At 39.9% G+C, this 25,932-nt stretch overlaps 1 protein-coding gene across 4 annotated transcripts in view; it reads right to left on the reverse strand.

Annotated features, from left to right (window-relative positions):
* LOC129699054 (zinc finger E-box-binding homeobox 2-like) overlaps positions 1-25,932 on the reverse strand; it is a 137,200-nt gene that overhangs the window by 90,310 nt on the left and 20,958 nt on the right. The window contains exon 2 of one of the 4 annotated variants that reach the window (XM_055638671.1): positions 25,094-25,199. The exons of the other annotated variants lie outside the window; for them this stretch is intronic. Coding sequence (XP_055494646.1) covers positions 25,094-25,142 — 49 coding nt within the window. The 5' untranslated portion in view covers positions 25,143-25,199. The remainder of the gene's footprint in view (positions 1-25,093; positions 25,200-25,932) is intronic. 4 annotated transcript variants of the gene reach the window in all.

Here is a 25,932-nt window from a genome sequence, read left to right on the forward strand (position 1 = left end):
GATCGCATTTAGAATATTGTGTTCAGTTCTGGGCACCATGTTATAGGAAAGATATTGTCAAGCTTGAAAGGGTTCAGAAAAGATTTATGAGGATGTTGCCAGAACTAAAGGGTGTGAGCTACAGGGAGGTTGAGTACGATGGGTCTCCTGGAGCACAGGAGGATGAGGGGGAATCTTATAGAAGTGTACAAAATCATAAGAGGAATAGATTGGGTAGATGCACAGAGTCTCTTGCCCAGAGTAGGGGACCAGAGGACATAGGTTCAAGGTAAAGGGGAAAAGATTTAATAGGAATACGAGTAGTAACTTTTTCACACAAAGGGTAGTGGGTGTATGGCACAAGCTACCAGAGGAGGTAGTTGAGGCTGGACTATCCCATTGTTTAAGAAACAGTTAGACAAGGAATATGGATAGGACAGGTTTGGAGGGATATGGACCAAATGCAGGCAAGTGGGACTAATGTAGCTGGGGCATTGTTGGCCGGTGTGGGCAAGTTGGGCCGATGGGCCTGTTTCTACACTGTATCACTCTATGACTCTATGACATATAACAATAGAACTCTCTTGATTCTTGCTTAGCTGGAAAAACTTTGCCAGCAGTTGGTGGTGAATTTATGATGCTACATATAGATTGTTTTTTATTCCCCACACATGATAATAACAGACTATCGTGCCACTAGCACTTAAATTGCATAGAGAAGTGCTGCTTTTTCTGTTGGCAAAAAACTTTTTAAGGCAAAGAATTCCACAAATAAAAGAGAATTGCACTTGATTAGATGACTCTGTAATGCGAAACGTTAGAAGGAGGATACCTGTATTAATATGGGTGCCTCTTGGTCCCTTTCAGCCCTGGTTTTTATCAAGTTACAAACTGTTGGTTTAAGTCTAGCACGCTGCAGACATTCTGTCGCGAGTTCATCCTCAGGTGACATGATGGACAGAGACAGTGGTTTGTGGGCAGCAATCCACATTCATGATGTCAAATGAAGCAAAAATCCATGACTATTAGGGATAGCAAGAAGATTTCGAAGGAAGACGTAGAAGCTTGTGTATATAAAATGCACAGGATTAAAGAGCATCATGTAAGAACAATTGCCTCCTTTGTTATTCATTTAAAGTTCTAAACAATGATCAGGCCAAGCATAAACCTAGGTTCAATGGCTAAATGACATTTGATGGCTGTTTGGAACACAACACATTCTTTCAGCATCTCTGGACTTGGGCTAGAAATGCCATACAGGTTTGTTGCCTTTTGATTGAGCAGTGACCCCCTTTGGAGTGTGCATCTGGCCACCAATTGAGTTCAGGAACAAGGCAAGTTGTGAATTGGTCCACCTCTCCCCCTCCCCCCTATCCTCACCCCATCCTCCCCACAAATGGCTGAATAGCTTGAAGTAATTCCGTGCACAGACTCACACATGCAGAGAGGTGAATTGGCCAAGGTCCTAAGGGATACCTAACAACTGCAATAACTTGTATCATGTTTCAGCACCTTCTTTGGAGGTGATAATTGGATGGGTGGGGTTGGTAGGTACATTTAAAAAAAATCTTCCATGCAATTATGGAAACACAAGGAACTACAGATGTTGGAATAGCAAAAAAGCAAACTGCTGGAGGAACTCCATTGGTCAGGCAGTATCGCTGGGATAATGGGAAGACTCATGTTCACACTGATGAAGGGTTTGAAGAAGGATCCCGACCCGAAACATCATCAGTCCATCCCTCCACAGATGCTGCCTGACCCACCAAGTTGCTCCAGCACTTTACTTTTTTTGTTTTGTGCAATTATGTTTAGAAATTCCTCCAGCGGTTTCTAAAACTTCAAATATTATTTGCCTAGAGAGTCTTCCTAACTTCAGCCAGAACAGTTGAAAATTGTAGAGATCAAAATGTACAATGAAGGCAAGTGTAATTCGTCAAATTCATGTGCTCTCAAATATTTTCTTACACTTTCTTTTACCCTCTTTGCACATATATTTGCTCTTTTGCACATAACTCGGACACCTCCTTGCTTGCGTACTTTTTGCAGAATTCCTGCATACTTTCACTTTATGTTAGGAGCACTTAGTGAGGGCATAATTCTGAGTGCATAAGTGGTTTGCACTCAGAATACCTTGCACTTACATTGTCCAGCACACACGTACTAACGTTTATGAAACGCTTGGTGAATAGAATTTCAGACAAATTCTCATCAGTCGTCAGCATTAGTTTCTGCCCAAAAGCTGGCTTGTGTTGTTTCCTTGGCAGGAGGTGTTAGAGAGGGTGGGTTGGTGGGATAGTGGTGGAAGGGGGTGGGGGAGAACAGCAGAAAGAAGGATGGGAGTACACTGAAGAGAACTAACTAAGCATGCGTCTGAATGTGCATCCAACACCTCAGTACAACAAAGGTTGTGTCAGGACCCTCAATCACAACTCCGTCACCGGATATTCCAACCTTCCCAGGCAGTTACCTAGGCAGCAGTAAAAAGTCCCACCATCTGAAGACTACTCACATAAACATAAAAAAGGAGGTTGAGGTGGTGATTGCTATGCAGGCGCCCACCTTCTCGAATAGGCATCTTTTTTGCCTAAGAAACGGTGTGGACAAATTTTGTTTTAAAAGTAGCGCAGCCACGACTACCACCACTATCACTTAAATCCTTCCTTCTCCCTGATTCCCTGTTAGCTTCTAGGTTCACAGATATGTAACTACAATTAACATGCTCTGGCTGGGGATTTGCACAGCCGCCATCCTTCAGGCTGTATCCTGATGAAGCAGTATATTATTTCAGCTGGTAGTTTAACAAAGCTTTGGGATGAGACTGATTGATTAAGACCAGATGGGTGGCCACACATAGGTGCGACAAAAATAGAACACATTGCAGACATTCCTGGCATTGTCCATCTATGGACAGGGGAGGTGGACTGGCTGCAACTACCTTATCTACCACCTAGTGGGTCTAGAAAGACAGGAATGTGAGTGTGGCTAGGATGACGTGGGGAGTAGGGGCAATGTACGAGTGCATGAGGCTTGCATAAGTCCTTGTGTTCCTGGGTCAAGCTTCTCTCTCTCATTCTCTCTCTCTCTGACTCTCTCCCTCTCTCTCTCCCTGACTCTCTTTCTGTCTCTCTTTGGCCACCCTCCACCCCCACATGACAGCATAAAGTTTCACTTAATGCTCTGCCAGAGCCAAAGCAGTTACCTAACTGTTATAAATCGTCTTGGATTTCACTGCCGAGTCTGTGCAGCGACTGATCTCTGGCTGGCATCTCCGGTAGCTGTGTGCTGCTGCCTGCGGGGCATGATGGATTAGGGACCCCTGTCTTGATGCCGTCTACTCTGAGAGGGGGAAAATGAAACTTTTCTTCAGCTCCCTTCAGTTATAATAAAAATCCCACATTGAGGTGGTATCACAGATGTGCTTTGAAGAGTGTAGACCCATCAAAACATTTAGAGTACAATCCAATTAATCTGTGAACTGAAGATAAACCTTGCTATTGCTGTTCATTTATACAATGGAGAGAGTTGCTCAAGGCCTCTCCTTTAAAAGTCACTCCTAATTTTTTTCTGCAAAGTCATGGGTTTTATAAGCTTGTGCTTCTGCATATCGCAGTGGGCAAAATTAGTGATGTGACGCTTGGTGCGTTGATTAAAATCCCCAAATTGTTTCCATTATTCCATGATTGTACAGACATCTCTAAAAATACATCTCCCAGAGGCTGGAGCGTGCAACTCAGTGTAAAATTATTGATGTCTCAATAAAATGCTCAAAAATACGTCCTTGTTTTGCTCATGCTAAATACACATATATTGTACAGAAGGGTTTGACTGCACTACATTTTTTTAAATTTTGGCTGCTACTATGTACATTCGCAAGCAATCAAGAACCAATTTTACTCCACCTATTTTTTCTTTTTTTCTTTTTCTCTGATTATTTTACTTGGTAGCTACAAATATTTTGTAGTTGGAGAGAAAGCCTATTAGACTGGATGGGGGGGGGTCGAAAGGTCAAGTGATATATCTGCACCCAACCATCCAACTAGTGTCAGCAAGCAAACATTGAAAATACCTGCAATACCCCAAAACTAAAATACTATACCAATTGTTTCACTCATATAATCCAGGTTTGATTTCTAATAACCTAAAAAATAGACAAGTTAACTTTGGCTTTTAACTTTTGAGTTGCGTTTTTCAGATGTCCTAACTACAAACTTGACATATCATGTTACAGAGGACAGCATAAATCTTACAGTGTGGCAACATAAATCCAGGCCAATTGGTCTATCCCGCTGTTATTCCCACACAGTCTCATTATCGATTCCTCGTATTTCTTGCCTCTTCTCTACTTGCCCAGGATACACTTAAATGCCTATGTGCTATTTGCCTCAACTACTCACATAAGGCAGCACATTTCACATTCTCACCACCCCCTCAGTGAAGATCTTTCTTCTGAATTCCTAATTGAGTTTATTCAGATTTTTATCGTAGCCCAGCAAATGTGAAGCATGCTGTCTTCAAAGCTTCAAAGATTATTTTTATGTTTCTATTCAAAATTCGATAATCGGTAAACAATCACCACCATATTTTCAGAAGTGTCATCTCTAAGCTTGAGAAATGTGAGAAAACATTTATTCCTGGATGGATGAAAATGAAGCTCAGTAGTAACTGACATCTGCAGCTGCTCTGGAGCTGACTTTAAGTTGTATTTAAATACAAGCTCCAAAAATAACAAAGGCTGCCATTTAATACCCTCTGCAGCAAAATAAGACAGGAGTCTTTTTGTTTAAATATTGGAAATCTTCTTTCTATTTATCTGGCCATGACTCTACCTCAGTTAAAAAGAAAAGGGGTTGCATTTACAGCTAATGAAGTGCTTCCGAGGTGCAGTTGCTGATGCAAGAGTTTTATATGCATAGCAAGCTCCCATAAACAGCAATGGGATAATGACCAGATCATATGTTATGGTCATGTTGAGTTACAGTGAAATATTGGCCAGTGTATTGGGAATAATGTTACCACTTTTCTTCAAAATACTGGTATTTGTCTTATGTCCCTCGAGAGACTAGTCAGGGCCTCAGTTTACCCATTACTCCAAGAGCCAGTATCTCCAACAGCTCAGTGCTTTTTCAGTACCACCGTGGAGTATTAGCAAAATATTTGACGAATCTGGTGAGATGTGACTCCATAATCGTTTAAGTCAGGAGTGCTGCCAACTTAGCCACAGATACCTGCGAGATGTTTTCTGATCTGCCAGAATCAACATAAAGTAAAAAATAATAATTCTCTTTCAAAATTTATCATCGTATCTGGTCAAGATTTGCTATCATAGATTGCATTGTTAGAATGATTTACTGGATCGTTTGCTTGATTACCTTTTGGGGATGCAGGAGATTTCCACCTAGCCTCTTCTCTCATCAGCCATATTCTTATGCCTGTGAACCTTTGTCAGGAGATGGTCTGTAAAAGCATGAACTAAACATGGGCCGATGTAAGGGACATGTCTAAAATGCAGATATACACAAAACGCTGGAGTAACTCAGCAGGCCAGGCAGCGCCCCTGGAGAAAAGGAACATGTGATGTTTCGGGTCGAGATCCTTCTTCAGACTGAGAGTCAAGGAAGAGGGAAACTAAAGGTATGAAAAGGTTCACAACAATTCGGAGCAGCATTGATGCCCAAGGAAAGGTGGAGCCCACAATGGAACATTGTTGGTTGTCAAAAAGTGCAGATTGGTTTTCTTACTTATTTTTATTTATTTTCTTGAATAAGTGATTAATGATTTTGATGTTACATAGTTGGCTCTAGGACTTTGAACATACTGCGCCAGGGTTCTTATCTCATAAACATTGTTGGATCCTCAGTTGAACATTATCTGTGTAGGAAATTATTAGCTTAGGATGATCTGGTCAATTGCTTTATTTTATACCTTTGGCAGATGGATAGGTGGCAATTTCAATTCAATTTGCACATTAGAACCGGCAGGCAAGCAGTCAATTCAAATTGTCCAGATTAATTACATTACATGGAACCAGTGGAAGTGGACTGTACACTATTATAGTTTGCTTAACTCAATGAGAGACAGATAGATCTTACATAAAGTTAGCCGCATCCTTTGCTATGTCCATTTCTAATCCCTGACTTAATTGAGGCCCATTTACAGTTTAGGTCTGAATAGGTAGCGGCAGTGAGTATCCTATTGTATCAACCCATTGAGGAATAGAATAGGCCCAAAAATATTGTTTAATTTGTGCGCCGGTGAGGGCAAGTTGGGTCAAAGTGCCTGTTTACACGCTGGATCAATCTATGACTCAAAATGTTTGGTTTGCTTTTCACTTAAATGAAAGGAACCTCCTCCAGGTCATTAGATAGCCATCATATCCTCTATCCTTCAAAAAAAAAGCCACATTATTCCATCATTCTCCATCAATCAGTGATGGTTCATTATCTATTCCGGGGAACATTTGTGGTATTAGCTGAGGAGAAGTTCACAGTTCTCCCAGTGTTCTGGCCAACACTATTATTTCAAACAGCAACAAGGACACTAATGTGTGTAAAATGGCTGCCACATTTGCCAACATCACAACAAAGCAATTCACTGAATGCGAATCATTTTTGCAATGTTTCAGAGCAACAAGCTGATGGCTAAACCAAACCTTTTTATAGTCTGCTGCTATCTCTTACATCGTCTCACTTCATCGGATTATGTCTCACTCATTTCATGATGTAAATAGAGTGTATACTTAATGGTTTATTGTTCACATATATGTCTAACACCATAGATTTGTTAGTGAATGGTATGCTGGATGCAGATATACCACCAGCAGGGCAGGTGCTAAAGTCCGGCTTAGACTGTGCTCAAAGAATTATGCTACCTCAGGTAGTAAAAATGCAAGATTTTTACATCCAAATAAACTGCTTCAATCCATTCCCATTCACCTCATTGCCTTCAGTTACAAATCTTAATATTCCAGGTATTTCCAGAGCAGGCAGCTGTATTAAACAAACATTAATACAATTCTCAGGTGGAAGCTATAAATATTATGCATTAGCAAGTCTTAGCTATTTTGAGCTTGTATGATGAAAGAGCCATATTTAACCTCTCAAGTACCATTTCACCACAGACCAAATTTAAAGCAAGTAAACTGAGATACAGTAACTTGTTTTAGGTCTTCTCAATCACGGACAAACTATAACTTGATTTAAGTCCTCTCGATCACGAGTACATCACATAATACCTCTGCAATGATTGAAAGTCTTTTCACCATCTCTGGATTTAAAACCAGTTCATGGTGGCAAATAGTTAACATCAAATGCTATTGTCATCATTATGTCATTAAACAGGGAAGAGTGCTGAAAAGATTCATGAGGATGTTACTGGGAATGGAGTGGCTGAATTATAAAGCAAGGCTGGATGGACTGGGAGATGTTCGCCCTGGAGCATTTGAGTCTGAGTGGTGATCTTATAGAAGTATATAACTTTGCAAGAGATGAGGTTAGGTGGACGGTCAGTCTTTTTCCAAGAATTGGGGAGTTTAAAACTAGAGGAGATAGATTTAAGATACGAGAGGGGAGATTTAAAAAGGACCTGATGGACATTATTTTCACACAGAAGCAAATGGGACTTAGTTGGATAGACATTTTAGTTGGCATGGAGGAGGTGGGCCAAAGGGCATGTTTCTGTCCTGTATAACTCTATGACTCTAAATAATGTTCTGCATAAAATTAATTTATTTGGACTTTCTCAATCCACTTTGTGCTGTGGTGGTAACTGATGAAGACTGCAACAAAATGAAAGTTAGTGATACCACAGGATATATGTAAAAATCAGAGGGGCCAGGCAGCATCTCTGGAGAGAAGGAATGGGTGACGTTTCGGGTCGACCCAAAAAGTCACCCATTCCCTCTCTCCAGAGATGCTGCCTGTCCCGCTGAGTTACTCCAGCTTTTTGTGTCTATCTTCGGTTTAAACCAGCATCTGCAGTTCCTTCCTACACAAAATGTAACCAGGATTGAGTTCTTCATTGCTTGGTGTCATAGAGGGAGTACAGAGAAGGTTCACCAGACTGATTCCTGGGATGTCAGGACTTTCATATGAAGAAAGACTGGATAGACTCGGTTTGTACTCGCTTGAATTTAGAAGGTTGAGGGGGGATCTTATAGAAACGTACAAAATTCTTAAGGGGTTGGACAGGCTAGATGCAGGAAGATTGCTCCCAATGTTGGGGAAGTCCAGAACGAGGGGTCACAGTTTAAGGATAAAGGAGAAATCTTTTAGGACCGAGATGAGGAAAACTTTTTTCACACAGTGAGTGGTGAATCTCTGGAATTCTCTGCCGCAGAAGGTAGTTGAGGCCAGTTCATTGGCTATATTTAAGAGGGAGTTAGATATGGCCCTTGTGGCTAAAGGGATCAGGGGGTATGGAGAGAAGGCAGGAACAGGATACTGAGTTGGATGATCAGCCATGATCATATTGAATGGCGGTGCAGGCTGGAAGGGCCGAATGGACTACTCCTGCACCTATTTTCTACGTTTCTATGTTTCTATGTCTATGTTTCATTGTTTGGTTTCTTCATTGTGTACTGCTAATGAATAAAGAGTATCTGGTTCTTCGCATCCTCTGATTGTACTTTCTAATTCATTTGACAAAAAACATGCATTTACAAAGGCATCCTGTAATCAGCACTTCCAGTCTTCCAGTCCAGAGGAGAGAAAAAAAAGTGAGAATAAAACTCAATTGAAGGTAACAGAGTTGGGTCTCAATGAGATATTCAGCACAGACGTTATACTACAGCTTAGGCAACTCCAATCAACAGGTGTTTTGACATCCCACTTCACAAGGCGCATTTATGTGTAGGCATACTCCTTGAGCCATTTTGCATCACAGGAAAACTCCATCTGTGCAGGACTGTTCTGTCATTTTATGGAGATCCCTTTTGCTAAGAGAGAGCTGTGAACTCTTAGATCTGACTGGGTGGTAAGAAAATAATAATTAAACTGTATACAGCTATTAACAGTTTGTGTAAAATAAATTTGTAAAAGTGACAGTAGGAGGGAAAGAATAATAAAACTGTGACATTAGTTTGAAAAAAATAAATGGAAGAATCTATAGAAGAAAATTAGAACTGCAGAAAGTGTACAGCACAGCACACTGTGTGTATAATTAGAAGGACAGGTATTAAAATGTTGTTTCTGTGTTGTGACTGAAACACAATTCTACTTCTTACTTCACCAAAAAGGGTTGCTTTTTAACATGCAAATAAATAATTCCAATCTGTTCCATTCAACTCATTTCCTGTCGTTGCTTATTTATTTTTTAAACCTTTTTTTTTATTAGACTGAGGTGTGGATTAGGTAATTACTGAAAATTCTGAGATTTGGAAGCTTGCCTTCCACCAGCAACAGGAAACTACATAATTGTACCCAGAGTGAGAAATGCATTTTCGATGAGGATAAATGACACGATTGGCTCAAGAAGGGAAAAGGTAAACTCTTGTCTTGATTATATATAATATATATACATATATATGTTAAAAAAAAATTAGTGATATGTTAAACAATACTGGCAAATCCCACATTATTAAAGTGTTTAAATATTAATTACATCACTCTGTAGTAGCCATGACTGACTGAAAGTGTTGACTATTTCTCTTAATTTTTTTACAGCATTGGAGGGACCATGTGCAGGAAGACACTCAGTCCCCATCACATCACTCCTGGATGCACAGCTAGCCTCGCACCACCTGAGTCAGATCACAATGCATGTTATATTCACTCATGCACACCAAGCAATACACAGGTTTAGTGTAAAGCGACTTTAAAAGCTCATCGGGCACGTACTTTGCTTGTATGAAATACCTTATTCATGACAGAGCAGCAAGTGCCTAGGTAATTACTGGAATCAAGGTGGCCTCAGAAGTGTTTAAATCTACAAGGACACCAAGGGCATGAATAATACAAAATAATTTGCATCTAAATTTTTTAAGTGTTCTTTATTCAAAAACTAAGCTGCAGTTACGATTAAAGTTTGATGAGTTGGCGGCAGAACACTTCTTCGCTGCTGCAGAAGAGGCGCTCATTTTGCTGAAATTATTGAAGATGAAGAGGGAGGGAGAGTGAGGGGAAAGAGGAGGAAAAACAGTGCTTGTTTGGGATACCGAGCCGGAATGATGACACTGGTAACACCATCCAGTTTACAAATGGTGCCAGACTGTCACTTGTGAACTACAATCTGACAAGGGAGATTTGATATCATAGCCCTGCTTCAGTCTAATTTATTGCATATATGGGACACAGCTCCCTGTGTACTCATTTCATAGTTTTTCAAATGAAATTACTTTCGTACAGTATTTCCCAACATACCCCTTATATGAAAGTCAGAGAAAACATTATACAAATTTATGCAAGGAGGTATTATTATGTTTGATCAACCCACAGATGGCAATGCATTCAAATCTGTAATACAGTCTGCAGTAGGTTTCATTGCACACTTTTATTTTACCCTTTCTCTTTGATGAAAGATTCCAATCCACAACTGTCCCCTTTCCCCACCTGACACTAGGGACACAAAAAAAAACTTTTGAGGTGTGAATTTATCATCTAGCAGCTGTTAGATATCTTCTAAAACCTGCCGGCTACCAAAACAAAGGCACAGAAACACATACAGTTCCACACATACAAATCCCCACACATGAATTCAAGATAAAAACACAAGCACACACGCAAATGTACCCACATATTGCATAAAAACACATATGCATAAGCAAACCGTGCAGACACACGCTGACACAGATACTCGCACGCACACACATACATGCACACACGCACATGCGTGCACACACAAACTCAAACGCACACTCTTGCGGGCATCTAAATCACAGGTACACAGATGCATATAGAAACATGATAATCAAATGCAGGCATACACACAAAAACAAACATTTGTAAGTACATGCAAACATATAGACATACAATGCATACAAGACATACATGCACCTACAGAAACAGACATACAGAAACACATGCTGACAACCATACACACTAGAAAACGTGCTACATCAGAGAAGACTTATGAACACACTTACAAACGCACATGTGCAGCACACAGTCACAAAATCTGCTGTTGAATTTGCTGATTATACTCTACAAACACACAAGCTGTGGCAAGCTAAACCTACTGAAACACCTGCTTGCTGCCCAGACTCTGGGAGAGAAAAAAACAGCATGTAAATCAACACTTGGAAGAGATAGCTGACAGAGTGTATAAAATCTGAGCAGTTTTTTATGTAGAACCTTCATTTCATCCAAACTCCTTGAACTTGTTCGCCAATATATTATAATTTCCAAAGAGGACAATCTCACAAACAATACCATGTTTGGCTGTTCTCAACTTTCTGAAGAAATGGATAATTTACCCCACCACATTCTTTATTTAACAATGTGACATTGTGCTAAAAATACTTTTTTTTAAGGCCGAGGTGCATTATATAAAAAAAAACAACTATGGTCTAACACGTTTGAAAGGCAGCTTAGAAAATCTATTTTGCTTTTGGAAGTAAATACTTTCCTAGGGCCAGGGCGAGGGGTGGGGGTTGGGTTGGAAAATGGGGGTGGGCGGTGGGAGTCTCTCAGTAAGAACAAAGAGCTGGTAAAATATCTTGAAAGATAATAGTTCGTTTGTTATTGTTTTTTTGCCACACAAGAAAGAGAAAAAAGTAAAAAGTAAAGTTCACTGCATTTTTGCTTTGGATCTGATGCACAAGTTGTGAGCAATGCAAATAGACCAGCCTTGTTGGATTTTCTGCGCGATACTTTCCCTTTTCCTTTTATTGCTCCCGGATTTAAACAAAGGATAACAATTTTACTCTCAAACAAAGAATTTCCCTCAACGGACCCCTGCCCAGCAGGTCACCTATCTTTGCGACAGTTTTCCTTTTCCCACGCTAACCCCGGGGCTCATTTGCATAAGGACTCTGTTGTGACAATTAGTTTCAGGTGAGCTGATTTCTATGCATCTGGGCCCAGGACATTGCAGCTACGCCGGGCCTCCCCAATGCCTTTCCTAATTGCGACTGACTGGCACCAGACACAATCGCCCGCTTGAATCAGCAAATTGTCGTCTCAAGTAACATGTTGCGACCTTGCATTGCGCAAATCATATCACTGCGCCCAACGAGGTAAATGAGGAATAATGCAAACTCAAAACTCAGCACAATAGCCAGTTGATCCTCCCCTTTCACCTCCTGACTGTTACAAGGCTTTCTTCCCCTCCCCCACCTCCCCCCCTAAAAATGCGTTCTGCTCGGTGCCTGGGCATCTTTCTGTCACATTTCTGGAGCATAGTCAAGTTCCTCTGTACAGAAATGTATAATTATCGCGTATCCGTAAGGGAGTGTATAATTTTCCCCAATGATGAAAGGGATCCAAGACCACTAAAGCTACCCCTGTCTCCAATGCAACAATGATGTTTTACTCTCGCCCTTTATTTTCGTGTTGTTTTGATTCCCTCCCCCCCTCTTCCCCGACCCACCCCCACTAACACCCCACTCCAATAATCTTGCACAGATCCAACACCTTTTGGCAAGGCAGCTCAAACAGATGCCGGAGGTGGCAGCATCAGAGACCATGAGCGACAAGTCTTATTTTAAAGTGGAACTATCTATTCCAAAAATGATAGTTTCCTTTTATTCAAAAGCATCACTGGTTTGCAATTCTTTCCAGAAATTTGAGAAAGAGACACAGAGGAGAGAGAAAGAGAGGAGGAGAGAGAGAGAGAGAGAGAGAGAGAGAGAGAGAGAGAGAGAGAGAGAGAGAGAGAGAGAGAGAGAGAGGGGAGAGAGAGAGAGAGAGGGGTGAGAGAGAGAGAGAGAGAGAGAGAGGGAGAGAGAGAGGGAGAGAGAGAGAGAGAGAGAGAGAGAGAGAGAGGGGGGAGAGAAAAGCAAAAGAGAGAAAATGTTGTGACATTCGCTTGTCTAGGCAAAGCTGATTTGATTTGCCTTACAAGCCCTCTAAATTCCAGCAGAATCGCCCTTCAATGAATGGGACCAGATTGTGTCACTACCATGCATCAGGTTTATGGTTCTCAGGATCACTGGTACCAAACATCATCAGAAAAGTAGTGATTTCCAATGACAGTGCAACAATTCCATTCCCTTGCCACAGTACAAGCATCACCTAGCAGTGGTAGAAAGCACTGGCCTATTGATATTCCTCTACAAAACTTCTGGATCAGCCCCAAGGGCACTCCAACTCTTAAAACTTCCCAAACCACAGAATGATGTGACCTGTATCACTGGTGTAAATTGTCAGCCAACCATGTGGACTAAAAAAGCACAGGAGAGAAACAAGGTTATGGTTGATCACGAGACAACACTTTATGGTGTGTTAATCTCATTCTTCGTGTAAGTGTAAGGCCCAGTTATGATGCTGTAAGGATACTCTTTGATACTTAACACTTCAATTTAAAAAGAAACCTAAAAGTCCCCTAATGGATCAGGCAGTACCCATGTTGGAATGTAGGAAGACGAGGAATAGGAGTAGGTCACATACACCACTGAGCTTTTATTCCCTTCAGTGGCGCCATGACCCTTTCTCCATGTTCCCGGTACTTCAGAATATATTTGGTCAAGACAAATGTATTTATTTCAATTTTAAATTCAGAATTGACCAAGAATTGTCATTTGTGTGAGCAAGCCTAACAGTACTAATACCCTTTGCACATAGAAGTTTTTCTTGATCCCTGACAACGTCAGGCACTAATTTTCAGTCAGCATTCCTGAGTCTGTGATTTTTTCCCACTCAAATTGGTAAAAAAATCAGCCCATTGCTAACTGCCAGCTTGTGCACCTGCCCGCTATCCCCACTCCCCATCTCCCGGCACAGATCGTTGTCCAACCATGTCAACGATATGCAAGAACTTCTACTCTAGATGATAATTTATTCTGGAAGTTGATGTAAATATCGTCTAAAGATATTTATCTATCCAACACTTCAGTCAAGTTCCTCAGGCATGACCTACCCTTAACAAAGGCACAGTGGTTCACACTGATCAGCTGAGAAACAGAGATGGCTCCAACAGTGGAGAAGCCAGTGCCCTTAATGGTGTAGGCTTTGCCCATGGCTGTGGTGCAGATGCCCTTAGTACTGGAAGCCAAATCTGTAGCAAAGTGGGCAATGGTGGCGGCAAAGAAGACAATTTCCGTTTTCAAGGGTCTTGACCCAGAACGTCACTTATCCATGTTCTCCAGAGATGCTGCCTGACCTGCTGAGTTACTCCAGCACTTTGTATCTATTTTGCCCGTTTTCACAGGTGTGTTAAATTGCTGCAAGGAAGATTAACTACACCATACACCAACGGCCATTATGGTGTCAATGTTTTCTAAACTGGAACACGTCAATCTATTCCTGGACATTCTGACATGTGTCCCCTTCCACCCACCCTCCCCTGCCACCCGCCAACTCCAGGAAACACTATCTGTTAAGTTCTGGAGACGAGTAAAGTAATGAACAGTTACTTACAATGCAAATATCTGTAAAATTCGTTTGACACATCCATGTTATTTTTACACTGTTATCATCAGAAAAAAGGCACATCCTTTACAAAGCTACTTTTGTTAAAAAAAAAGAGACAGCAATACCACATTCAAGGATAGGCACTGTACCAAGAACGGATAATTTGGTCTAATATGATGGTAAATAGCCTGCATTTGTATAGCACCTTCCCCATCTTCTTGACATCTCAAAACCTATGAAATACTTTCAAAGTAGAGTCGCTGTCATAATATAGGAAATGTAAGAGCCAATTTACGCACAGTCCCTTCCTATGAAAAGCAATGTTATCATCTGTCATAATGATGTTGGTCAATGGTATAGTTGGGAAGGTACTGCACAGATATCCACTGCACTTCTCAGACACAACATTATGGGATTTTTTAAGCCATCTCTAAAAAGTGGACAGAACCTTGTTTTAGCAACTGAAAGATAGCAAGGTGCCAAACTTCCAACAATGTAGCAGTCCTCCAATACCACATTAGAGCTTAGAATCTCGTGCTCCAGTCTCTGGAAGATAGAACAGTACAACACAGGAAGAGGCCCTTCAGCCCACAATGTCTGTGCTTTGGACATTGAATTGGAATTATTGCAACACCAAACTGAATGAGAAGTTCAGTGAAAGGCATTCACTAAGTATGCTACTCGATATGTTAAAGGTTTGGCACTGGCCATTCAAATTCAATTATACAATTTGATATGGAGTACAATTATTTAAAAGTATATGCAGCCTTATATGATGACACAGTTGAATCTGAATCTGAATCTGAATCTGAACATGGACCAATATTATTTTCACAATTCTTTTCTACTGCACAGTTTGTATCTTCTTTTTGTGGACGGGAAAAATTAACAGATATTGTAATCTATGCTCAGCACTCCCCTATAGAAACATAGTAAAACATAGAAAATAGGTGCAGGAGTAGGCCATTCGGCCCTTCGAGCCTGCACCACCATTCAATATGATCATGGCTGATGGCAGGATCCAGGTATTAACTTCCTACCCTTTTCACCTCAGTCTTCACCGCAACACAGTTACCCTCACTGTTTCCATATAGGACGACCCCAGTAGGGATTAGTCAAAAGCCTATGCAGAAATGGATCCCTGCACAATATTTCCCATCACTAAATTATACAGTAATGACAAGTGGCAGTAGCCTGACCACTTATCCAAAGCTATTTGTAGCATATTATTGCGCACTAATTCACTAGAACGACAACTTCTACAGTAAGGATGAAATTGGGGATATCTCAAGGTTTCAGAAAGTGTGAGATTAATGTAATATCTTACTTGTTTTTGTAAGCAATATCAATGAAACTTTAAATAGAGGTAATTCAAAAGTAAGCAAAAAGGTGTGATCCCTTAACTTCACACCCTTCAATATGTGCCTCTCAAATCAATAGCACAGAAAGTGAATACTTTACAGTGGCTAAAGAGGTTGCTTTATACTGTAAAGTTATCATTCAGACTACAAAGTTTACTGATTCTTAGTTGAATGTTTAGCAAATTGATACCTGATGTAATATTTTTAAAGTTTATTTTACGTTTTTATTTTGGTTTTGAATGATGTTTCATTTCCAACTTTAATAGAGCAATTAAATTCAAGATGGCAGGTCAAGGGTCATGGGTTGGGTGGGGAGAGAGAAGAGTAACAATGAGCATGATGTTGTATTGTGAAACACAGACGTGGCGTGACAGGGCACAGGCTCAACATCTGCTGTGACTTCCAACTGGATTATGCGTTTATGTCACTCCGAACCTCTGAAAGAATCTAATCACAAATTCACATGAACTAAGTTGCAGAAAAAGACAAAAAGATTTTTGCCACAGTATATGTGCATACTGTGGCATGAGAATTTGCTAATAGGTGGCATTAACAGTTCTTAATACCCACCATGAGTGGGTGTACATTTATAAATCACACATAGTAAGTATGCTCTTTTTTCAAGAGTTTGTGCTGCTCACAAGTCTTGTGTATTTGCGTGCATAAAGTCATAAGGAATAGGAGTAGAATTAGGCCATTCGGCCCATCAAGTCTATTCCACTATTCAATTATGGCTGATCTATCTCTCCCTCCTAACCCCATTCTCCCGCCTTCTCCCCATAACCTATGACACCTGTACTGATCAATCTGCAATTCTTAATACTTAATACTTCAGCCCAGATCTCCATTTTGCTGTCAACAATGATGCTCATTCACAAAATTACCTCAACTAATAAGCCTGATTATTGTTTCAAATACTTGCCAAACTATGTCACCAACTATTGTGAAAAAGCAGTACAAACTGTGCAGTAAACTGGCCGGTGTGAGATAGCTTGAGGTGCATGAGTCTCTCCCCTTTTCCCGGTGACAGGACACCACCAGAATAAACGCAGCAATAACGACTGGCATTGTCCAGTCAAACATCTGTGACAGGCTCTGGGTGTTTGCTCTCTTTGGAAGACTACAATTTGAAGTTTAGAAAAAAATAGCTGTAATTGTCATTTATAATAAAAGACGGTCTGTGTGAGGTGCAAGTCAGTTACACAATCAGCAGTTTGAGATCATCTCCTACGTTGGTACAGTTTACAACATCTGGATGGCTCAGATCTTCAAAGTATTTTAAACAGTCTTTGCTTCTGTTAACGTAAAATTGCCGAGATGTATCCATTCAAAGGATACATATCACTGCAGAATTTATGAAAAGAAAATCATAATTAATTGTTCCTGCAGTTTGTAGTTCTTCATGTGATATAAGTAAACGCCCAATTACAAAGGGTAATAATAAAAAAAATTACTTGTTTACTAATTCTTATTGATGGTACAAGAATCTCTGGTGATGCTTTTACCCCCTGATTCAGTCAAACTAAACAAGTCTCAGGAAGGGTCCCGGTCCAAAATGTCATTCTTCCATGTTATCCAGGGATGCTGCCTGACCAGCTGAGTTACTCCAGCACTTGGTGTCTTATCTTTTATAAACCAGCATCTGCAGTTCCTTGTTTCTACGTTTCTCCATTCTACCCTGGTCATTTGTACGTTGAGACAGGCAGGATTGCCTGTCGTGGGCTTAGAGAAACCATGTTCCATATAAGTGTCTCAACTCACCGAAAAAAGTTTAACACGACTGTTAGTAATGTCTATCGCAGAAGGCTACAGCAAGGAGGGGATGGTTCACCTGTTCAACTGTCCCATTGCAGTCTTCAAACCAGGTTTAACTACAAAACAAGGTTCAAATTATAGGTACATTACATTTAGGACACAGTGTTAATCCCATGTTCGCAACTTGCAGGAGTATGTCAGCGAGGTTTCACCTCACTAAAATTCCAATTTCCATTCAATCTTGCAAAATTAACACGAAACGGCACATCAGCAGAATCCTCCCCCACTCTACTTCATTTATAAATTGCAAGAATGATGCCATTATATATTATTAATTTCTGCTGTTCGCCGCTGCAGTGATAGCACCGAGCCGCGGATGTTCGAGCTTTGTAATTAGGTTCTAGTAGGGCAGCCATCCGTCCCTTTTCAAAAATTTACAGGATTCTTAATCACACTGCTCATTTGACTGTGCAGTTGCAAGTACAGTGAAACACAAACAGGCCACGTTCGTTTACACAGGAACACCTGCTTAGCCTGATAGCAGATGTCACTGCGAAGAGAGTGAGAGGAAAAAAAAGGGAAAAGAGAGATCAGCACGTGACAGCCAACTGATACGCATTTTTAATTTTCCTTTACTTATGGCCCCAATACAAATATTAACCCTGCCCACCTATTCCTCGATCTTTTAAAAAAAAGTTTGTTTAAGTGACACCCCACCAGTTTGCTCGCTGTGATGAAACAGCAGTTTTTGCATTGCATTTGCTCACTTCTTCATGAACCTGTAGCTCCTGATTAAAATAATATGCTCGACTTGCACAATGACACATGTGGTGGAGGATTTTGTAGATGGGGGTTCCTTTAGTTGCAATGGCATTGCATATGCTTGCGAAAATGTATTTCATTTGATGCACTTGAAACATCAACAACTATATTACAGAAATCCTAAGGAGGAGAAACCCTAATACCCATTTATGACGTTATGATGAGACCAATTTTTATTCTTGGACCTGTAATTTAAATAGATTTTGTAAAGTAGTAGCAGGTACAATTTGCTCCTGAATGCTCCAGGAAATGGGTTAGACTGGGTATCCAAGAAAAGGAAGCTTTCTTCAATGCTTTCCGTTCAATCGGAGGTCAACGTATAAGTGTTTCCAGTCACCTTTGAAAATTGGTAAAATAAATACATGTGGTTTCTGAAGTTCAAATTTGTTGACAGTACATCAACCACATAAAGACAGAGCAAAGGATATTAGGAACAGTCCAACTCTTTAATTAAATCTATATAGTTTAAGGAAAACTGTCGACAAAATTTGTTGATTTTCAGGCCAGAGCTGCAGCACAGAGCTGGTAAACATTGGCTAATTAGCAGAGGCACAAAATGGCGATAGAAGAACAGAGATTCCTCACAGATTCAAAAAGTTATATTGCATCCTGGCATATTTCAAAAGAATAATACTCTGAAAAAGAATAGCAATACATGTGCCTCTAACCATTTTTGATCTCTACAAATTGGCCTGCATGTGAATGTAGAGAAGTCTAGCTTGCAAGACAGAAAATCTGCACAGCATGAGTTCTTTACAAAGTCATGATATATCAGTTACCAGAACACTATGCTTCTAACTGCAATGGGAATTATTTCTTTTCAGAATATTAAATTTTATTTGAACAAGTAAAAGGCTTCACTATTTCTGAGGTTTATGAAGTGAAATTGTCAGAACAGCAGAAATTGAAACAGATTTTACATATCACAGCGCAGCAGTAGGTCATAATATTGTGATGCTCTGTAAAGCAGTTTCTTCACTAGATTGGTAATGTATAGTTTTGCCCCAGAACTAAGCTGCTTTCTAACCCAGTACTTGTTTTATGTACAGGTGCAGGTATATGAAAGACTAGCAGGGACAACTTTGTGTAAAATGCAGTGAGGGGGGGTTCTAAAAGTTAGCTCCCCCTTTGGTAGTTTTGTATAGTTGGTGTTAATTTTTGCTTTCTTGTTCAAGATGAAATCACACGCAATTCCTTCCAAATCCTTGCTCCTTTTTTACCATTCAATATACTACGGGTTTAAGCCTCTCTCCATCATTATGGACAAGTTTCCAGAGCTCTTAAGAATATAAGGCAATGGACCTTTTCCTTTCATTGACATGCAGTAGTCAGATGAGAGAACACAAAGCAGCTCTGGGGACATTTAAACTTTGACAGCTTTGTGTTTGATTGCGATGCTAACTCCAATGCACATTCTGTACTTGTTTGCTTCATATGGGTTGTTTGATACTTTTGGTACTCATTGTTCCAGCTAGTTTTCCACCCTAATCTGGAGCTTTATTGGCTGAACTAATACTTGTTGCATTTGAAGATATTTTATTTGTCCTATTGGGTGAGTGAATGAGGTGGCAAGAGATTCCAGTTTGCTTTTCGCAATACCCCACAACAAACTACCCTCACCTTCTAGAAATAACCAAATGTTCAAAATAGCCCTTGATCTCAGTGGTTACTAATGCTTTCTGAACATATGTTTAATTATTTACCAGTCAGTGTAAATTGGCTAAATACATGCCCGAAAGATTAACCACCGCCAATGCTCCCCACTCCTCTCCACCTCCAACTCCTGACATTGCCTTCTGCCAAGCTTTCCAAAAGCGTTGTGATATTTTCCCTACCAATACTAATGGATCTTGTCTGTGAGTAAGGTTCGGGCAGAGAAAAATATTGCAAGTGTGCGCAATTTCTCTTTACAAAATAGATCTGATACTCACATGCTGATTGCTTCAAATATATGAATGTCCATTGCATAAACTCTAATTTCAAAGCATACACATACTTGGAGCTCTGTCTTTTTTCCCACATGGATCAATTATATGCTCACGTAATCCTGTTACCTGTGAAATCCATGCATGCTTTCCCATTTGCTGCATATCCTAGGCGTGCAAGTTACATTATATGGGTATAAGCAAACAGTGTGTTTGCTGAAATTAGGGATTGTTTTCCAACTGACAGCTCAAGAGCTGAGAGCGATACCTCCCTTTCCCTTCCCCCTCAAGAGAGAAATATTACCAAATTATTCAATCCAGAACCAAAACACTATGGAAATAGCCCATTAAACACTCTGGAGATAAATAATCTTCCCCTTTCTTCAATTAGCAGGTACTACTGCCTACTAGGGTAGTTTAATCAGGGACTGTGCAGAAGGACCCAATTAATGAAATTGTGCTTGTTATTTAGAATTTATTTTAAATTAATTGAATTATCCTTTGATTTTCTCCCATTTATCGGGACAAAAATAGGAGACCTGGGTGAGGTGTTATGTTGTTGTCATCTTCAGAAATCCACGTACAAGAAAAGGAGGGAGGAACAATACCAGCTGCAACTAATTACTCAATTGCAAGTTTTATAAAACCTTGCATCTATTTCCTGCATTTTTCTTCAGTTTCAACAATATCACTGATATCTGCCAATACCTTCTTCTCAAGGGGCTGAAGAGACGTTTTGTGCAAATAAAGATTAAATTGACATTATTCCTGTGAGTCACGCATCCTTCTGCAGGCTTGCAGAATGCAAACAATAAAATTGCAGGGAGTAGTTGCAGAAAACAAATGGAGAACATTACAGAATCACAACCTTGTATGAATGAAGACATTTACTTCAACCCTGAAAGAGCAGACCCTCTTACAACAGTCTTTCCAAATGCAGCAGAGGTTCACTTGCACCTCCTCCAACCTCATCTACTGTATCCGCTGTTCCAGATGTCAACTTTTCTACATTGGCGAGACCAAGCGCAGGCTCGGCGATCGTTTCACTGAACACCTCCGCTCAGTCCGTCTTAGCCTACCTGATCTTCCGGTGAGTCAGCACTTCAACTCCCTCTCACATTCCCAATCTGACCTTTCTGTTCTGGGCATCCCCCATTGTCAGAGTGAGGCCCAGCGCAAATTGGAGAAACAGCATCTCATATTTCGCTTATGTAGTTTACACCTTAGCGGTATGAACATTGACTTCTCTAACTTCAGATAGCCCTGGCTTTCTCTCTCCATCCCATTCTCCTTCCCAGTTCTGCCACTAGTCTTACTGTCTCCGCCTACATTCTATCTTTGTCCCGCCCCCTCCCCTGACATCAGTCTGAAGAAGGGTCTCTGCCCGAAACGTCGCCCATTCCTTCTCTCCAGAGATGCTGCCTCACCCGCTGAGTTAGCATTTTGTGTCTACCCCCTTACAATAGGTCAGATATAGTCCTGGGACACCTGAAACCAGACCACTGGTTCAAATGTGTGCAGGAAAAATCCTAGAAGATTATGTAACTGTAGCATTGGTTGAAATGGAAAGGGACAATTAAGTAATTTTTTTTATTAATGGAACAATAAATAATACTTAGGAATTATGAGTTGTGGGATACCAACACTCGGAATTTGCCACATGTAAATACAACACAAAAAACAGCGTATATCAGCGTACCTGCTAACAACACAAACAGAAAGTACCAGGTTACGTTTCCCAGTATCTCCTGTATTTATTTTCTTCACTTCAGTGGTCTTCAGGCAGCTCACTCACACTAAACTTGTTACAATTTGTTTCCTGAAAGGTTCACAAAATCCCAGAATACCTTATGAAATATTGCCTAACCTGCTCACTGGAGTGGCTCAATGAAGCATAAAGGAAGCATAAAAAAAAAACAGCTCCATGCTTAGCGCGAAGAACAAGCATTAGGTGCACTATATTACAGTTAGCAATAAATATAACAAGTGGCACATTAACCAGGTTCGGCATGCCATAGAGCAAGGCATCTTCAGTCCCAGGACACAGCCAAATGAAAAATACAAACATCCATTGTTAGACCAAATAAAAACTCTGGCAATTCATCACTTAGCTGTAAAAGTCGCTTTCTTTGTGACAGGTCATAGAATGTCATATAGTCAATGCACATCTGTATTTTTGAGTACAATAAGAGATCCGTTTGACACTAGTACATGATTTGATTAAACCTAAAAAGACCAAAATTGACCTTGTTTTCCCAAGCAGAAATTTTTCCCCTTAACTTCTTGAAAGAATCATTTTTGCATTATGTTTTTTGGAACAAGACCGGTGTCAAGGCTGAAGTCCACAGCTGAACTAACTCCTTGGGGGTTAGATTGTTTTTTTTTCCTATGTAGGTCTTGGTTTTGAGTCTTACATTATAAAAAGCATAATTCAAACATTATCTCTGTCACACAGCGCATTCCAGAAGTTAGATTATAAAAAGCTCAGCAAAACTCAAGCAAAACTCAAGCAAAATCTTACAATTCATCAGAAGTTATTATCATGTCATTTGTAGCTCTCTCTTTCTCAAGACAATTAATTCCTGGTAGCCAATTATCTAATGCGAGATGAAGTGCAGATTATTTCACCTGTTTTTTTATTTCCAACTTTTGATTCTTTCTCAAGGAAAATGGACAGATTGTGATCATTCAAGCACTTACAAGAGCTATCAAAGACATCAGTATTATGACTGAATTAATGTCTCTTTCATTTATTTTGCACCCAATATGTTTTAGTAGTTTATAATATATTATAAAAATCTTCCTGGACATAATCGGAAAAAAGCCCCTTGACATTTGACAAGGTGCCACGTACAGTATAAAGTTGGTCCTTTAATTAAGAGCCCGAGTATTGGAGAAAATATGTTATCATGGACTTACAATTGGCTGTCATGTAGAAAATGAGTTGGAGCAAATGGGTCCTTTTTAGGGTGGAGGGATCTAACTTGTGTGGTAGCCCAGGGAATAGTTCTTAGTCCCCAATTATTTACCATTACCAAATGACCTGGAGGAGGGAACAAAGTGTAGGGTTTCCAAGTTTGTCGATGAGATGAAAAAAGGCGGAAAGGCATGTTGTGATGGGAACATTGAAATGCTGTGACGGGATGTAGATAGATTGAGCGATTAGGTAAAAGCTAACAAATTGAGTTTAATCTTTGTAAGCGTGAGGTCATGCACTTCAAAGGGCGATTATCTAGATGGCGAGAGTCTGCAAATGAGTGAATTTCAGAGAGGCCTTGGTATTCAAGTGTATGAATCACAAAACGTTAGCGGGCAGGTCCTACACATAGTTAAGATGGCAAACGGCATGTTTGGAGTTTAATAATAGACGTTTTTGCTACAGTTGTACAAGGTGTTGTTGAGGCCGCACCTGGAATACTGTGCATCGTTTTGGTCCCCTACCCTAAAACAGGACGTAGTAACAATGAAGGCAGTACTAAGGAGATTCACCTGGCTAATTCCTGGGAAAAGAGGAGGTCCTATCAAGAGAGACAAGTCGGGTTTGGATCTGTATTCCCTAGAGTTTAAAAGGATGAGGAGAGACCTTATTCGAACATACAAGATCCTTGGGGGCCATGGCAGGGAATACATTGAAATGCTTTCATGTGTGGGTGAGTCACAAATAAGGGAATAATGCTGCAAAATAAGGGGCTAGTCATTTAACACTGAGATGTATAGACATTTCTACTGAGAATAGTGAACCTTTGGTATTGAAAGATGAGGGAATTACATGGAACTGGCAGAGACGGAAAGTTGATGTCAGCATAGATCAGGTTAAATGGTGGAGCAGGCTTGATGGTTCCAGTCATCTAGTCCTCTCCTACTTTCTTGTGCATAATATATTTCCATTGGGTCTGAATTGGTGTATTATGGTAAGGACGTGTTTACCGCACTTTTTCAAACCGCACACGGAAATATGTGTTGGAATCACATAGAAAAACCCATCAAATTTATTGTCCAATTTAATCAACAAAAAATACTACAAATTAATCCACTTAAATAGAAAACGAGAGCTATGTAGTTATTTTATTGAAACAAATCATACACCTATCCATGTGTTGATCTAATCTGAGCACAGGCATTGTAAGAGTAAATTTATTTAACTTGAATATATACTGTATAAATGTATCCATTCAAATGTAATTGCAGGTACAGTACAAACCATTGTATTCAATAGAGCACATAAAGCAGAAAAAAAATCATATTAAAATACAGCGCATGCTGAGTAAATGTGTCCTCCTAAATAGAGCATGTATTATATAAACATGCTGACTTAAATAGAGCATGCACTAGCTAAATGTATTTCTTTATATAGACAATGCAAAATAAATGGTCCCGTTTAAGAAAAGTGCATATACTATATAATCATCTCCATGTCAAACACATCTGCACAAAAATTTCCCTTTAAACAGAACAAATAGTGCTCATATTATATTAACATATTTACTTTGAGCATATCCTGCGTAAATGGGTGCAATAAAATACAACGTGTAAAGTATAACTGCGTTGATTAAAATAAAGCACGGCTATCACATAAACTAACATATTCAGGTAGAGCACACTATGTATAAATATTTAAATAGATTGCATATTGCAGGAAGACATCCATTTAGGTAGAGCACAGTTACTACATAAACATCCTTTTAAATTGATGCATTCAGTACAAACACGTCCTTTTAAATAGTTACTAGATAATCATACACACTTGTACAGACCACCTGTAAGACCACTTGGGGGAAGTACCAGAGGGTCATCTGAACTTAATAGAACTGTCCCCTAGCATGAGTCTTTACATTCAGGAGAGGAAAAGTCTGGGGAGAAAATTGGAGGAAGAGGAAAATAGTAAACACTGTATAAGTACCAATATTGAATTACAGATCACAATTTAGAATTTCTGACTTAAACCACATCACAACCACATGTACAAAATCATACATTCATATATTGCATAATCATGCTATTTAAGTAGAATGTATACTTCATAAATGTATCATTTATGTAGAATGTACAGTTAACTGTGGTATTTGAAACAAATCACGGGCACTGTAGTAATGTCTCAAGTGGAACCAACCAAAAACTGTTCTAATGTGTTTTATTAAGCATGGTATTAAATTCTAACCATCCATATGTACTGGAATGGACTTGGTCAGTTCGACATACATAAATGTACGTCAATGTGCAAATGACATTGCCTACAGTTGCAACGGGCTGAAAGAAGTTTTCCTCTCGCCCTCTCTTCAATCCAAAATATAATTGTAATCACAGCCATCTATTGTAAGGGCAAATCTACCTTACATTTCACATTATTTCATTAAAGCCATTCAACACTGAGGTTCTGTTTGCAATCAGATTTACAGCAGCAGAATAGCAAAAGACCAAAGCGTGCATAAATCACGCGTTACTTATTTCTAATGCCATTTACAAATGGAGCGCCAATGCTGGAAATATGCAGGTTCAAATCCTGCAAGCCTGCGGAACAAATTTAATCACTTATTCAGGTGCAAATTGCCACAATAAGTTAAATTCCAGTGCAGTAATCATAAC

The sequence above is a fragment of the Leucoraja erinacea genome, chromosome 7, assembly GCF_028641065.1.
Source record: "Leucoraja erinacea ecotype New England chromosome 7, Leri_hhj_1, whole genome shotgun sequence".
In the NCBI taxonomy this organism is placed as follows: domain Eukaryota; kingdom Metazoa; phylum Chordata; class Chondrichthyes; order Rajiformes; family Rajidae; genus Leucoraja; species Leucoraja erinaceus.